The 15,571-nt window shown below is 38.1% G+C and overlaps 1 protein-coding gene across 1 annotated transcript in view; it reads right to left on the reverse strand.

The window, feature by feature from the left end:
* The window catches only part of CACUL1 (CDK2 associated cullin domain 1), a 71,791-nt gene that overhangs the window by 37,416 nt on the left and 18,804 nt on the right, over positions 1-15,571 (reverse strand). The window contains exons 2-3 of the mRNA XM_017849777.1: positions 9,285-9,411; positions 8,292-8,394 (exon numbers count right to left, since the gene is read on the reverse strand). Of these exons, the coding sequence (XP_017705266.1) occupies positions 8,292-8,394; positions 9,285-9,411 (230 nt within the window). The remainder of the gene's footprint in view (positions 1-8,291; positions 8,395-9,284; positions 9,412-15,571) is intronic.

The following is a 15,571-nucleotide window of genomic DNA, read 5'->3' on the forward strand; positions in this document are numbered from 1 at the left end:
TCAATTGAAAGCTACAATAAAGTCAACTGAGTCTAAGAAGATATTTCTCTTTTCACTTAGATCTTTTACTTCTCAAAGTTAACTGCTACTACCATTATATGAAATTTTTTTCATTACTTATTTCTAAAATAAGACTTCCTTCATTTTCCAAATACTATTTGGACTTAATAAACTGAATTAAATCTGGCTTCTGTGATCCTGGGTTCATTTAGCTTATCTACATGAAACAATCTGTGTTCTAATCCTAGCTTTTAAAGTAACTAGCTAGGTGACACTGAGCAGCTATAAAAGGTTCAAGTATTACTAAATGGAGAAATATTCAAAGAAGCCAGATAAGGCTAGGCTGACTTCTCCCTTCCCCACACACTTTATCTCTATGTACACTTAGCAAACACTAATTTACTTACACTACTTACACCTATTTGCTATTATTTTGGAAAGGAAACCTTTTTCCTTATCTTTTCTAACTTAAGTTACACAGTTCAGTCTCAAAGACAGTATATTTTAAAAAGAATACAATTCATAATTGTACTCTGTACACCATGATAATAAACAAATGCAAATCGCTATTATTTATGTGATTTTACTCTCCTGCTCATTTTCCAAGTTCTGAATGATGTTCCACCTGCAACAAATACCTGCCTCTAGTAATGTCAGTGGTAAAGCCAGCATATGTTTTTGTAACCAACTTATACCAAGTACTTTTTACTGGATCTCTATTTTGGGCCTGGTATTATGTTAAGTCCTATGAAGGCACATGAAAATGCAAACAAAATCCTTGCTTTTAAAGGAAGACAGTAAACTTATTAGAATCACGGTCCGAATGAGAGTCTATCAAATGATCGAGGGTTAGGGCGTCTCCCTGGCAAATTCTTGGGTTTGCCACAACAACTGCTTTAAGTTCTAGCAGAGATGAAAAAAGCAAATTTCCACATAACTTAGAAACATTTTCAGTAGAACACACGTGTAAAGGGCTATTTACCAGTTGCAATGATATTTATTTTATTTGAAACCTATGAAGAAAAGATATCAATTTTCTTATTATCTAAAATCTTACTTTAGCAAGGAACAAATAGAGTATGTGGGGGAGGAAAGTTTTCTTAGAATACACTTTGTAGTACAAGAGATTTAGAAATTAAAACCTTTAAAATGCATAAAAAATGTCAAAAGACCATACACAAGATAACTAGTTGAGTTATGCTGCCACCCACTGGACAAAAAATAAATAGCAAAGCAATCCTTGCTCTCATTTTAACCACCAAGGGATTTATTGGTAATCTGGCAGTTTATTGGCAATCTGGCAGTAAAGATTTTATATGCAAATTGGAGTCTATAAATAGTGAATCAAAGTTAAGTACTGTTGGCTGATTACGGTTTAGTTTCTATTAATTTCCATTATTAATTTATTTGACAGTCAACAGTCAACTTATTTTGCTTAAAACCAAGATATAGACATCAATATTACTCTAATTTCATTAAAATGGTTTAAATGTAATCAGTTAACTTACTTTTAATTAAAAGTTAAATATTTAAACTACTATAAATTCAACCTTATTTGAGATAAAAACTACATTTCCCAGCACCTTTGTCTCTGTGGTCTCTCCTCAACAGGACCCTGAATGCAGGTTAGTAATATCTGCGCTAATCCTCCCATTTGAATGTTACCATCCTGGCCTAGGAAACAAATCTCTGTGTCAACACTGTTTACTGGGGCTAACGGACAGTGTGAGTTCCAAAGCACTGACAAAAGAACTGTTAATGTGTCACTGACTACAAAAGTACTATATCAAAATGTCAGAATATTTTTATTTGGTGAAAATATGATAACACATTAGCATATACAATAAATGTATCGACATTAATTGGGGAGAAAATGCCTCACAATTGTTTCAATGGATTCTGGATTCAGAAATACACATAGAAAAAAATGAAATGAGGAAGTGTCATTTAAGACAGTTTTAAAAGATTATATATCCATCTATCCATTACAGTAGTCCCCCACCTTATCCAGTTTCCCTTTCTGAGATTTAAGTTACCCAGTCAACCACAGTCTGAAAATATTAAACAGAAAACTCCAAAAACAAACAATTCTTTTTTTTTTCCTTGAGGCAGAGTTTCACTCTTGTCGCCCAGGCTAGAGTGCAATGGTGTGATCTCGGCTCCGTGCAACCTCCGCCTCCCAGGTTCAAGCGATTCTCCTGTCTCAGCCTCCTAAGTAGCTGGGACTACAGGCGCCTGCCACCACACCCAGCTAATTTTGTATTTTTTTTTTAGTAGAGATGGGGTTTCTCCATGTTCCTCAGGCTGGTCTCGATCTCCCGACCTCAGGTAATCTGCCCGCCTTGGCCTCCCAAAGTGTTGGGATTACAGGTGTGAGCCACTGCACCTAGCCACAATTCTTAAGTTTTAAACTGCATGGTCTTCTGAGTAACATGATGAAATCTTACACCATCCAGCTCCATCCCACCTGAAATATCTATCAGCACTTTGTCCAGCATATCCACACTGTTGACACTATCCATCTGTCAGTCCCTTAGCCATCTCAGTTATTAGTTCAACTGTCACGATCATCACAGCACATGCTCAAACAACCCTTACTTTACTTAATAATGACTCCAAAGAGCAAGAAAAATGATGTTGGCAATTCAGATATGCCAAAGAGAAGCCGTAAGTGCTTCCTTTAAATGAAAAGGTGAAAGTTCTCAACTTCACAATAGGAGGAAGAACTCTACTCCAGAGGTAGGGCTTGGATATCAGGACCAAACGGAGGACAAGCTAAAAACAGGTCAGGGCAGAAGCACCTCCCCATAAGACATGCCCACCAGTGTGCCATGTCAGTTGAACACTGCCATGGCAACACCCAGAAGTTACCACCCCTTTCCATGGCAACAACCCAACCCAGAAGTTACCACCCTCCCCTTCGTTTTAGAAATTTCTACATACTGCCCTTATTTTGCAATAGTTAAAAGTGGGTATGAGTGCAGAACTGCCTCTGAGCTGCTACTCTAGACACACTGTCCACGGGGTATCCCTGCTCCACAAGGAACAGTACCAGTCTGAAACTGTCTTCCTCTTTTTAATGCAGCATTTAGTCTTTAACATTTCATATAATAGACATGCTGAAGTTTTATTATCCTACTATTTTTCTACTTATCTCATATGTTCTCTGTACTTTTAAAAAATCCTTTCTTGATTTCTTTATTTTAAAATTATTCCTTTTTTTTCCCCTCTATGTCTTGTTAACTATGTTTTTTTACTACAGACTGCATCCTTGCCTTATCATAGTCTAAAAGAAAGTAGATAAATGGCTCAAATGTTAGGTTCCTCTCTCTGAGTTTCCCTCTCTCAGATCCTGGCGCTGTAATTCACTTTTTTTGTTAGTTCTGTGGTCTAATTTTTGTAATTGCTCTCAGCGGGGGGACGGTCCACACTATCTAGTCTTAGCAATTTTATGTCCACTACCGGACCCAATAGAGTCATACTTAAATATGATACATGAGGGTTACCACTAGGAACCCCTGCAACCAATAAAACCACTCAGCTTTTTTACACTGACGAAAAAATCAGCTGTGCTTACTTAAGGAAAGTAGTAAATAGTATTTTAGATTTTTGAACAAGAAAGTATGTCCATCAAATTAGGGTTTTTAGATTGTTCAGCCAAAAGAAGAGACTGCAGGAAGACAATCAATTAAAAGAATACTCCACTAGTGCGGGCATGAGCCAATGATGACGTGGAAGAGGAAGACAACAACGGGAATGAAAGAGGACAGAGCAAGAGATGTTATAGTATTCCATCCACCTTAAGCACCCAGAAATACGAGAGAAAAAGCTAAGAGGAATATGAAATATCAAGTCTCAGAAAGAAACTAATTTGAATGAAGAGGAATTTAGATTTGGACTTCAGTATGAGGTATCTATAAGATGAAATTCAAATCCAACAGGCAAGTGTAGGTCCTAATCTGAGGGTCCTGGTCCAGGTCTCTCACCAAAAATATGGTAATTTCTAAACGTTTCCATACAATTTTCCAAAACTATTCAGAATATTGTTTACTGAATTGGTAAACCAATTTACTCTCTATAGTCACCTATTTCCATTCATTGATATAGGAAAATACCAGAATTGGAAATTTACATTTTGACGTTCTGGAGATACAGAAAATAAAATAAAATAAAATTTCGTTATCACATTTAAAGAAAGAACAGCCGGGAGTGGTGGCCCATGCCTGTGATCACAGCACTTTGGGAGGCCAAGGCAGGATGATCACCTGAGTCCAGAAGTTCAACACCAGCCTGGGCAACATGGTAAAACCCCACCTCTACAAGAAACACAAAAATTAGCCAGGCATGGAGGTGTACGCCTGTAGTCCCAGCTACTTGGGAGTGCTGAGGCCAGAGGATCATTTGGGCCCAGGAGGTCAAGGGGCTGCAGTGAGTCAGGATCACACCACTGCACTCCAGTCTAGGTAACAGACTGAGACACTGTCTCATAATTAAATAAATAACTAAGAAGAGGGGAGTTAGTAAGGACAAGAGAAGAGCATGGTTTAAAAACATTAAGGCAAAATATACTGTCACAATTTCAAATAATCCAGCAGTAAGTTAAAATGTATAGATATACACACGGTGAAATATAATAGTAAGGAGAATACTAAGGGGACTTAGCTATTTATTAGTTTAACAGCAACAACAACAAAAAAACTTTTTAAAGTGCCTGAAGTAGAAATGTCATTATTTCCAAAATGAAAGAAATGTGTTTAAAAAAAAAAAGAGGCAGCAAGTTAGATTATGCTGTCACGTAAATTTACATTCAACAAATTATTCTAAAATCTCTAAAACCATGTTCTCTAGTTTTAAGTCATCACTAAAAATAACTGGAGAATATGGGAATATATACTCTTCAATCTCCCCAACAGGATATGCCTTGGGATAAAAATAAATAAATCCCTCTGACATATAAACTATACAAACCCACAGCTATTTTAAGATGCCCTTGACTGAGGCTGACACCCTCTAGGTCCAAATCATTGATTTATCAACTCCAGCACTAAATTTCTGATTATCTGTCAAATGCAACTCCTCCCACACACTTGTTTTGGCTCATAACAACAATATTTCATTATGAAAACCAGAGCTGCAAACAAAATGCTCCATCCAAATAAAATGTTTCTGTGGCACAGTCTCTTGATCTGTCCCCCATGAAAACTGCCTTAAGGTCTCTATAAAATAAAGATTACATCAGTCCACACACACCACACTGAACAAACAAATAAAATGCCTACAAATCTAAAGAGCATAGGAGTAGCGGTCATCTGAAGCTAATTATGCTACTCTTTCCATTAGCACAGCTCATATTCAGTTACTCAGCATTCAGCCAAAACACATTTGCTGAGTTGTAATTGTGGCAGACACTAAGCATAAAAAGACAAACAAGACAGAGTCCCTCCCCATCAAGGGAGGGCCTGTGAAGTAGTCAGATAGGGAAGCAGAAACAATAACACAATCACTGCCCTAATAGAGTTCTTATTGCTGAGATGCTATGGATCCACAGAAGAAATGCCAATAGTCTGTTCTGTTTAAAGAGGAGTGCAGGAGTTCCAGGAAGGCTTTACACAGATGGACACAAATGAGTTTAAGCCTGAGAAAAGAATGAAGCAGCATTTGCCAGGCAGGAAGCAGAAGAAAAAAATACCTTACACCTTAGTGTAAAGAACTAGATATTGTAGTAAATCTACTTCCTTTTAATGTCGAGAAAATACCTTACACCTTAGTGTGAAGGAACGAGATATTTTAGTAAATCTACTTCATTTCAGTGTCAAGAAAATGTATAAGATGAAATATATATTAGCATGTTTAATAAAGAGGCAAACACACAAATACTGAGTGACAGAGCTGAAAACAGAGCCCCGGATCCCCATGTTTTAAACTACTCCCCACTGCTATTTAATAATGGTTACAAACTTTATAATCTTATAAAAGGAATCATTTTGAAGCTAGACTTTTCATAAGACCATATTGCTGAACTCAAAGTGGGACATGTATTGATTCTAAAAACAAACTAAATTCCCTGGTTTTACATCATATATTACCCCTTTTAAAAACATTAACATCAGGCTGGGCACAGTGGTTCACACCTGTAATCCTAGCACTTTGGGAGGCCGAGGTTGGCAGATCGCTTGGGTCCCGGAGTTTGAGACCAGCATGAGCAGTATGGCAAAACCCCATCTCTAAAGCAAGAAACACAAAGAATTTGCCAGGCATGCTGGCACACACCTGTATTGTCAGCTACGGGGGAAGCTGATCACCTGAGCCCAGGGAGGTCAAAGCTGCAGTAAGCCATGACTGTGCCACTGCACTCCAGCCCGGGAGACATAGTGAGACCCCATCTCAAAAAAACTAAAAAAACACTAACATCAAAAGAAATATCACCCTGACTTATGTTTTAATCATTAATAAGAATCATCCCTATATTAAAATATAAAACTAAAAATTATTTGATTTCATAATAGGCTGTATTAGTAGGGTGAGGGAAAACAGACACAGTGATATACACAGAACTGATGGGAATGCAACTTGATACAACTTCTGTGAACCACAATATGGACTTAGTAAACGACATTCACTTCAGCACTGTTCCTAATAGCCAAAGACTGGAAGTAACCTAAATATTCATCAATCAAAAACTAGTTAAATTAAGGTATATCAATAAAGTAAGGCAGTTGAGATAAGCATTTACTTCAGTAAAACACTTGAGAAATGATGATGAACCTGACTAGGGTACTGGCAAGTGAACAGAAGTGGACAGAGTCCACAGCGAGACCAGAATTTCATAAATTGGATTCAGGTAGGAATTCAGGTAGATGGTGGAGTGAAGAATTAGAAAGCAAATCACTCAAAAGCTATAAAGCATAGATCTAGGGTTTCATCAACAATTTATACACAATGCCTAGGCACTAAATATATGTGTTAAATGAATAAAGATTTTATAGTTGGCGGCAAAAATATGAAGAAAGAAATTTATACTAACAACGAGAAAAGTGTACATTTGACTATGACAAAACACAGCTCTATCATTTGAAAAAGAAAACAAAATGCTACTTAGTACAACAACTGTTTGGGGGAGAAAAGACAAAAAAGACTAAACTATCTCAGACCACAAGTTGTGAAGAACAATATCCAAAGCCCAAAGCACAACCCAGCATATGCTATAAACTGTGGTTATTTCAGAACTGCTGGGGTGCTTCCTAATTGTGGTGTAGACCCTGGTAATCTATTGCTGAGTGACTTTTCTTTTTTTTTTTTTTTTTTTTGAGACGGAGTCTCACTCTGTCGCCAGGCTGGAGTGCAGTGACGCAATCTCGGCTAACTGCGACCTCCGCCTCCTGGATTCAAGTGATTCCCCTGCCTCAGCCTCCTGAGTAGCTGGGACTACAGGAGTGTGCAACCATGCCCGGCTAATTTTTTGTATTTTAGTAGAGATGGGGTTTCACCATGTTGGCCAGGATGGTCTCCATCTCCTGACTTTGTGATCCGCCCATCTCGGCCTCCCAAAGTGCTGGGATTGCTGAGCGATTTTTCTAGACATTGTTCTACTTCTATACCAAAAGCAAAGTGGGATCAAGCCCTGGTATAAAGATTATTTGGTTGGTGCAAAAGTAACGGAGGTTTCTGTCATTATTTTCAATGGCAAAAACCGCAATTACTTTTGCACCAACTTAATAATACCTGATCTTCTAGCACTGAAGGTTTACTGAAGTGGGGAGGGGGAGGATCAAGCTAAGTGCTCCCTTAAACAGAAGATTTTCTGCAACCTGCCCCAGACTTTAGAGCTGAGATGATGCCTATTTACAGGAGGTTTATCAATAAAGTGTTTACTTCAGTTGTTCATATTGAAAGGCATTATAAATTAGTAGGCAAACCACTCTTCAAAGATGATAGTACAAGTTCCAAAAAAAGTTAAAACATACAAATATTTTGTATCATAAAAGTCACCAAATATTGACACTAACTGAAAAAAATAAGGTTTTAAATAAAATAAATGTTGACATGGTAATCAATGGAATCAGTTAAGTTCTGAAATATATTTAATCCAAAAATTTCCACAATTTATACCAAATTTTCAAATTAATAATCTATTCCAAAAATTACGTGATTTGATCAACATTCATCTAGAAAGCATTTATAAATTTATATCATAATCAAATTAACAAGCTTCCAAATGTGTATTAGACAAGCTAACTGCAACCAGTCAGGAAAACCCAAGGAAGCAAAAATCAATACAATCAGTTCTTTACCTGCAGCTCCTTCGAGACTCTCTCTAAGTGATTAGTTATCTTTTTAATCAGATCACTATACATCTGTTCCGAGTGCTGCTGGCATACACATTTATACACACAACTGTAAAACAAACAAAAACCCCCACAAACCAAGTTAATCATAAAGCACTTAACTCAGACCAAAGTTAAACACCACTTTTGATATACAGCCACAGATCCAATAATTTGCACCTTCAAAAAGTAACCAATCACAACTTTTAAATAAAAAATTTATCCTCCCCCATCAGTGTTCGGATGGAAAAAGATAGTACCATCTGCTGTAAATATGCTCTTCTAAGTCATGTATTACACATTTAATCAGTACCAGATAATCTAATATTAGGTGAGAATCTAAGGTCTGAATATGATAACTATTTATAAACCAGGTTCTCGCTCTCTTTAAATGAATGTCAAAATAAGGAAGAGAGAGTGATTGATAATCAGTAAAGAGAGGTTTCTAACTCACGGAAGTGTTTGCAATACAACCTCTTTGTACATCAGCTGTGTGGAACAACATACTTGCCACTTCCTCCTTTCACTGTGCTGATCTCATATCCCACCCCACTTCCTAATTTGCTGCTTCCATTTACCAGGAGCTGGGAAACAAAATAACCGAAGAGAGTTAGAACCGTGTGTCAATAAACACCAACAGATTAAACTAAGGTCTCCCTTTGAGACTAAAACTACGATTTTTATGCCAGATACTTCGGTCATTCTTGCTTTTATTGCTGACTTCCACAGTGTCTGCATTATGTATGGTGGAGGTGGCAGACTTACTCTGTCGTAATTTGAAAACCACTTTTCAATCAAAAGTATAAACCAAACCCTCCAATCCGTAAGTGTGGAAAACATAAAACACTTACAAAGCCTCATCTTTCGTTTTCTACATTACATATATGTGTGCAGAATAATTCAAGTGCCCTGAACCTCGGTATACCCTTTCAAACCCAAGCAAATTAAATCTTGACTTACCTGTATATCTGTTCATAGGATATGGGGATATAGTCACCAGGACTCTGAGTTAAAAGTTGATCTATGGCACCATCCAATTTTGGCCAGTATGTGCTCTTATAATCTTCAATAGTTATAACATTCATTACTAAAAGTAAAAAGTAAAATAAATATTACTACGTGCCATATGTGCAGCAAACACAAATCACAGCCATTTTGCACTCTCAAATTCCTCTCACTTTTCTGATTTTACACTGACACTCTATCATCTGACTATCCTATTTCAATTAAAAACAAAAAAGGCAACCTGGTCAAGGATGTTAAGCAGCCATTAATCATGAGTTTAAGAGGAGTTAGTATGAACCTGTCCATCTTTAAAAATAACAACCCAACAAGCAATCATCACTGGTTTCCTTCTGGGTTTCCTGTAAGCCTCTGTCATCAGCGGAGCAGTCTCAAACATGCTCTGACCCTCAAATACACAGCCAATTATGTGACAAAATGACCTATCAATGAACCACAGGAAAATTCAAAGAAACTGTGAACACCAACAATCAATCTTTGTAGACATCCTTGAGGAAATGTACCTAAGGACAGGACTATGAGGATTAAGGTCCAAATGCTGCAGTCACAAAGAGGTTGCTGGAAAACTTGCTGAGATTTACGATACCACCAGCACCTCTTCATCATTACTACAGCTCCAACTCAGGCTGCTACTATCTTAAACTGGATAAGCCCAACAGAAAAGAAGTCAGTGAACTGGCACCCTGCGCTGAGGCTTACTTCATTCCTACAGACAGGCTTTTACTCCCACACTACAGGTTTCACAAAGCGTTTGTAGAGTGGATCCTAACAGCTTTGAAATCCAAGTAACAGTTGCTTCACGGCACTGAAATGTTAATATTTTAAAAAGAGCTACCAGAAGAACCTACCAATATTCTGTGTCATGAACCACAGTTACCTCAGGAGTAACAACAACGAGACCAGGTATTTCACTATTTTGCCAGACTAGGAAGCAGAGTGGTTAAGTGACTCAAGAACACAAGACTCATTACTGTCAGAGATACCAGGTAAAACAAAGCCTTCCCAGCGTCTTTTTATCACATTATCGATTTCCACACCTTCGTCATCCAGGTTCCAGATTTTTTTCTATGTACCATCTATATCACTTTTGTTCAATACTTCCTTTAAATCAATTCACTTGTTATTTAATTTTATTTCACAGGACATCTGAGGAATGAACTACTGAGGAATGTTCACAAAACAACATGGTATAATCTTAAATGCATTTTGCTAAGTCAAAGAAGCCAGACCCAAAGGGCTACATATTCTAAGAGTCCCACTTACATGATACTAATAAAGGCAAAACCACAGGGAGGAAAACAGATCAGTGGTCGACAGCGGCTGGAAGGTGGGGAGAAGGATTATCTATAAAGTAGTAGCATGAAGGAATTTTTATGGCAATTAACTGTTTTGCATGGAACTGTGGTGGGGGATACACCACTTCACGCATTTGTCAACACCAACAGAACTGTATATCAAATGACCATGTAAATTTTAAAAAAACCAACAAGGCTGTAGTGGTAAAGATGGAATGCAAAACACAACAAAATGAACCTAATTACAAATGAATCACATAACCCACACTGAAGGGAATGGGGAATAAAGGAGTGTTTTGACTAATGTAAAGCTAAAGACAAAAAGAACTGTACATGCATGTGCGCAAACATACAGTAGGAAGAGGCCAGACCATGTAGGTCCTTATGGGCCATTGTAGACTTTGACTTTTACTCTAAGACGGAGGCCTCTCTGGAGGGTTTTGAGCAGAGGAGTGACATGATCTGGCTTAGGTTTTATATGGATCATTCCAGCAGCTGTGCTGAGAGTAAACTCAGTTTAGAGGCTGTGAGCTGATATGGGGTTGGGCCAGAGGGTGGCACTGAGGACAATAAGGAGAGGTCAGATTTTGAAGATATTTTAAAAATAGAGTCAACAAGATTCACTGATAGATTAGCTGTGAGATGTGAAAGTAAGGTCAACAGTGGCTCCTCCAAAGCTTTTCACCTGAGCACCAAAGGATGGGGTTGTCGTTTACTAAAATGAGGAAGACTGCACAAAAAGCTTAGCTGTCCAGGGGGCATAGCAGATACTGTTGGTGCCCCACCCGCCCATTTACCCCATCCATACCCTAAGGCTACTTCTCTCAGTGTTTTATCCAGCTGCCAGAGCTTGCTCTGCTTGCAGAAGGAGAGGTAAGAAATTGTGGGAGAATTAACAACCCCAAAGCAGCCTTCAACCAATGACTACTGAGGATTCAGTGTCATTACCCCAGTAGCTCCCTCTCCTTTTGGGTGAGATGACTCTCAGGCCCCTGTGCTACACTGACTCCCAGAGCTCCCCACTGGTACTAAACTCCAGCTGCCTGCAGTGGTGACTTTACCTTACTGGCTTCCTTACCTTCCCTGTCTCACTTCCCCAATCCCCCTAGAGCTGCTTCCCAGGGTCACCCTCTTGCACTTGGTACTGAAAAGTGTTACACACTAGCTCTAGAATATGACCCTTTGTATTTATGTAATCCTTAGGATTCAACAAAAACTGACAAAGAAATTACATTCTCACTATGTGATTCTGAGTTAGAGAATCCCTTATCAGTGTACCACCTAAACCACATGAAATACCTCTCTACACCAAAAGTTGAGAGTTGAAGCTTAGATAACATGCTCAAAAAGAAAACTACAAGTAGTAATGCCAGTAATTAATATACCAATCTCCTGGGCTCCTAAAATGCTTAGTTCAATAAACCACATGCTGTGGCTCCAGCTGGGAGCACTCCTACTTCCCAAGCGCAGGCTTCGCACTTTCGCAAATCACCAAGTCAAAGATATGAAGAAGGGGGGAAAAAGAAACCAAAATGTAAAGTCCTGTAGTTCTAAGTACAAAACGGGGACTCACTACAGAAACAGTGACTGCTGATGCTTTTACATATCTTTGAAAAGAGACTTTAAAATCAAATTGAAAAAGGCATGTGTCACAGCAGAGAATCTAAAACCCTATTTCCACACATAAAAAAAAGCTGTTTCTATTTCCACACGTATTATTATATACAATATACATCTATGTTACTTGAGTAACTAATAGAAAGCCAATTCAGTAATCTTACATGCTAGCTAACATAATTTCTTCCCAGGAAGCTTCTTCATAACAATCTGCAGTCAACACTTAAAATGACAATCCAGGAAACTTTAAGATATTTATTTACTTGCTTATCTCAACCCAATCCTTGTTTTAAAAAACAAAAACTCCTAGCTATTTGTTCAGTTTAACATCTGACACATACAGTCTCAGAGTGTGTGTGTAATCTTGAACTTAAAAACTAGATCCTTATGTTAGAGATATGTAATCACTTTCAACTTTGCCCATAGAAAAGTTTACACTGACCAAAAGAAAGAGTAGGCCAGGCGCACTGGCTCATGCCTGTAATCCCAGCAGTTTGGGAGGCCGAGCAGAGAGCAACGACTGAGCCCAGAAGTTCAAGACTGCACTGGGCAACATGGTGAGACCTCACCGCTACAAAAATTTAATTAAAAAAAAAATTAGCTGAGCGTGGTGACGCATGCCTGTGGTCTCAGCTACTCGGGAGGCTGAGGTGGGAGGATCTTTCCAAAGATCAAGGTTGCAGCAAGCCATGTTCACACCCCTGTACTCCAGTCTGGGCAACAAAGCAAGACTGTCTCAAAAATGAAACAAAACACAAAAGAGTAGCCAAAATTCATGCTGTGTGTAGAAGACCGCTGATTTACTACTTTAAAATGGGAATGCTAAGATCAGAGAGCAGCATGACGAGATCTTAGGAGATCTGCAGGGCTGCCTATTTAGACAATACTTTTCAACTTTTTATTTCTTGATTTCTATAGTTCAGTATTAAGCCTGTATTAGAAAATACATAAGCAAAAGGAGGAAATAAAAAATCACTCATAATCTCACCACCAGTATATTGTGGCTGTGCCAGTGTATTGTGCCAGTCTTTTCAATGTATATTACATGTGGCTAAAGAGTATATACAGACATCTAATTAGCTAAAGAATTCCTTGAATTTTACTTTTTAGATAATTAACTAAATTCCTTTTCTGTATGTAATGAGCATTATCAGCAAGTAAGAGCCAAAATGAAAGTATGAAACCGGCTGGGCATGGTGGCTCAAGCCTGTAATCCCAGCACTTTGGAAGGCTGAGACGGGCGGATCACGAGGTCAAGAGATCGAGACCATCCTGGCTAACACGGTGAAACCCCGTCTCTACTAAAAAAAATACAAAAACTAGCCGGGCGAGGTGGCGGGCGCCTGTAGTCCCAGCTACTCGGGAGGCTGAGGCAGGAGAATGGCATGAACCCGGGAGGTGGAGCTTGCAGTGAGCCGACATCGCGCCACTGCACTCCAGCGACAGAGCAAGACTCCGACTCAAAAAAAAAAAAAAAGTATGAAACCTAAAGAAACTTAAGTTACCACTAAATTACTAAATTTCATCTAGGTTAGATTTTCAGCTTGAAAATAATGAATTACTTTTTAATCTATTTAAAGAAGGCACTACAGGTACAAATACCTACAAGAGCCATGCTAATAACATAAACAAGTAAAGCAGACCTGGTGCAAGAGTAACAAAAGTAGTGAGGGCTTTATTGAACTGCAGAATGTGTGTTGCCCTCTAGAGGCATTGAAGTTCAAGAAATTTTAAAACACTTATTTAAAAAAATGTAAAACCATCATGCCACAAGGCTTAAACCTAGAAACACATATTTATAAAATAACAAGCTCACACAGTCTAAATTCCACTGAGAAAGTAGTTTAACTGACCTTTACTAAGATAAAATGAAACAAAGTCTAAAACACATGGAATAGCTGGAATCTTCATTCAGGAAATATTATCGGGTTGCTGATAAACAGGAAACCATTAGAGGTCTATAATTCATACCAGGCAGGAATAAGTATGTTCAACTCTTACACTTTTTTAATCCAAATAAGTTGACATATTATTTATTGTCAATCTCCCTCAAACTAGGCGTAAGCCCCATGGAGAAGGAATTCACTGCTAGAACCCTAACTCTAAACAGGATATGACACCTGGTAGGTACTCAATAACACCTGTAAAGCGAATTAACTTAGTGAGTCAAAATAAATGCTGAACAGAAAAACAGTGCAAGATATACTGCTTATTAGCTGTTTTGGAATTAAAGCTTAAATCACATGTGATTTCACACAGGCTAAAGCAAACCAGATTAGCCCTACTATACAATCCTGTTAAGGTTTTTTTGTTTGTTTTATAAGTGAAGAATAAATTCAGAAATTATAGTAAGCATTATGAATTCATACTTGGTCTACTGCAGAGACTGATCATTACTTTCTATCAGTGCTTCCAAAGTGTGAGATCCAGAGCAGCAGCAGCAGCATCACCTGGAAACTTGCTGCAAATGCAGATGGTCAGGCCCCAACACAGATCTGCTGAATCAGAAATTCTAGGGGTGGGTGGAACCCAGGAAGTTGTTTAACAAGCCCTCCAGATAATTCTTAACGCCTGTTGAAGTCTGAAAAACACTCTAATGCTTCAGCAGCTCAGGACAGCCAGGGTTCACTTAGGTGTTCCTCTTTCCTCAACTGCTAATATATGGTTTGTCTGTTCTCAACAACTTGAAGAGTCAAATAAAGGTGTGAATATACCAAACAAAATGTTAAAAAGGTAGCTAGGAACTGTCTTCCTACCAAAGATTCACTAAAACTCTTCTCCTCCATATCCTTTCTCCCCATCAAAAGTCACCTTCATTTAGAATAGACTCTAAGAATGTAGTAATTGCAATTATAAAATAAATTAGCCAAATTTAAAAGGCTAAATTATGAATGACTTTTTAGATTAATTATAATTAACTGCAACTAGATAATCAGAACGGACAAGGAGAAAAGAGCCCTTTGTTACCTATTTAACTTCAGCTAATGTATGCTATCTAAAAGAAAATATGACTTTTGTCACTAGATTACGCTTATCTGTCAATAACAATCCAATAAATCTGGCTGAATGTTTCAGCAAAATGTTCTGCTCCCTCCAGCACAGGGGGACGACTGAACTCTTCCAAGTGTTGGACTCAGAGCAGCTGAAGGCCAAGAACATAACCTGAGGAATGGAAGGGAAGCCCCTGTAGATAAAGGAGAGGAATGGTCATAAAAGTGTAAGAAGTAAAATCATAGAGAAATATTTTAAACAGAAAAAACTTTATCAGGATAAGAAAATATTTTGTATAGTTGTACTGTGTTTATGTTTTAA

This window comes from Rhinopithecus bieti, unplaced genomic scaffold (assembly GCF_001698545.2).
Source record: "Rhinopithecus bieti isolate Rb0 unplaced genomic scaffold, ASM169854v2 scaffold_33066, whole genome shotgun sequence".
NCBI lineage: Eukaryota > Metazoa > Chordata > Mammalia > Primates > Cercopithecidae > Rhinopithecus > Rhinopithecus bieti.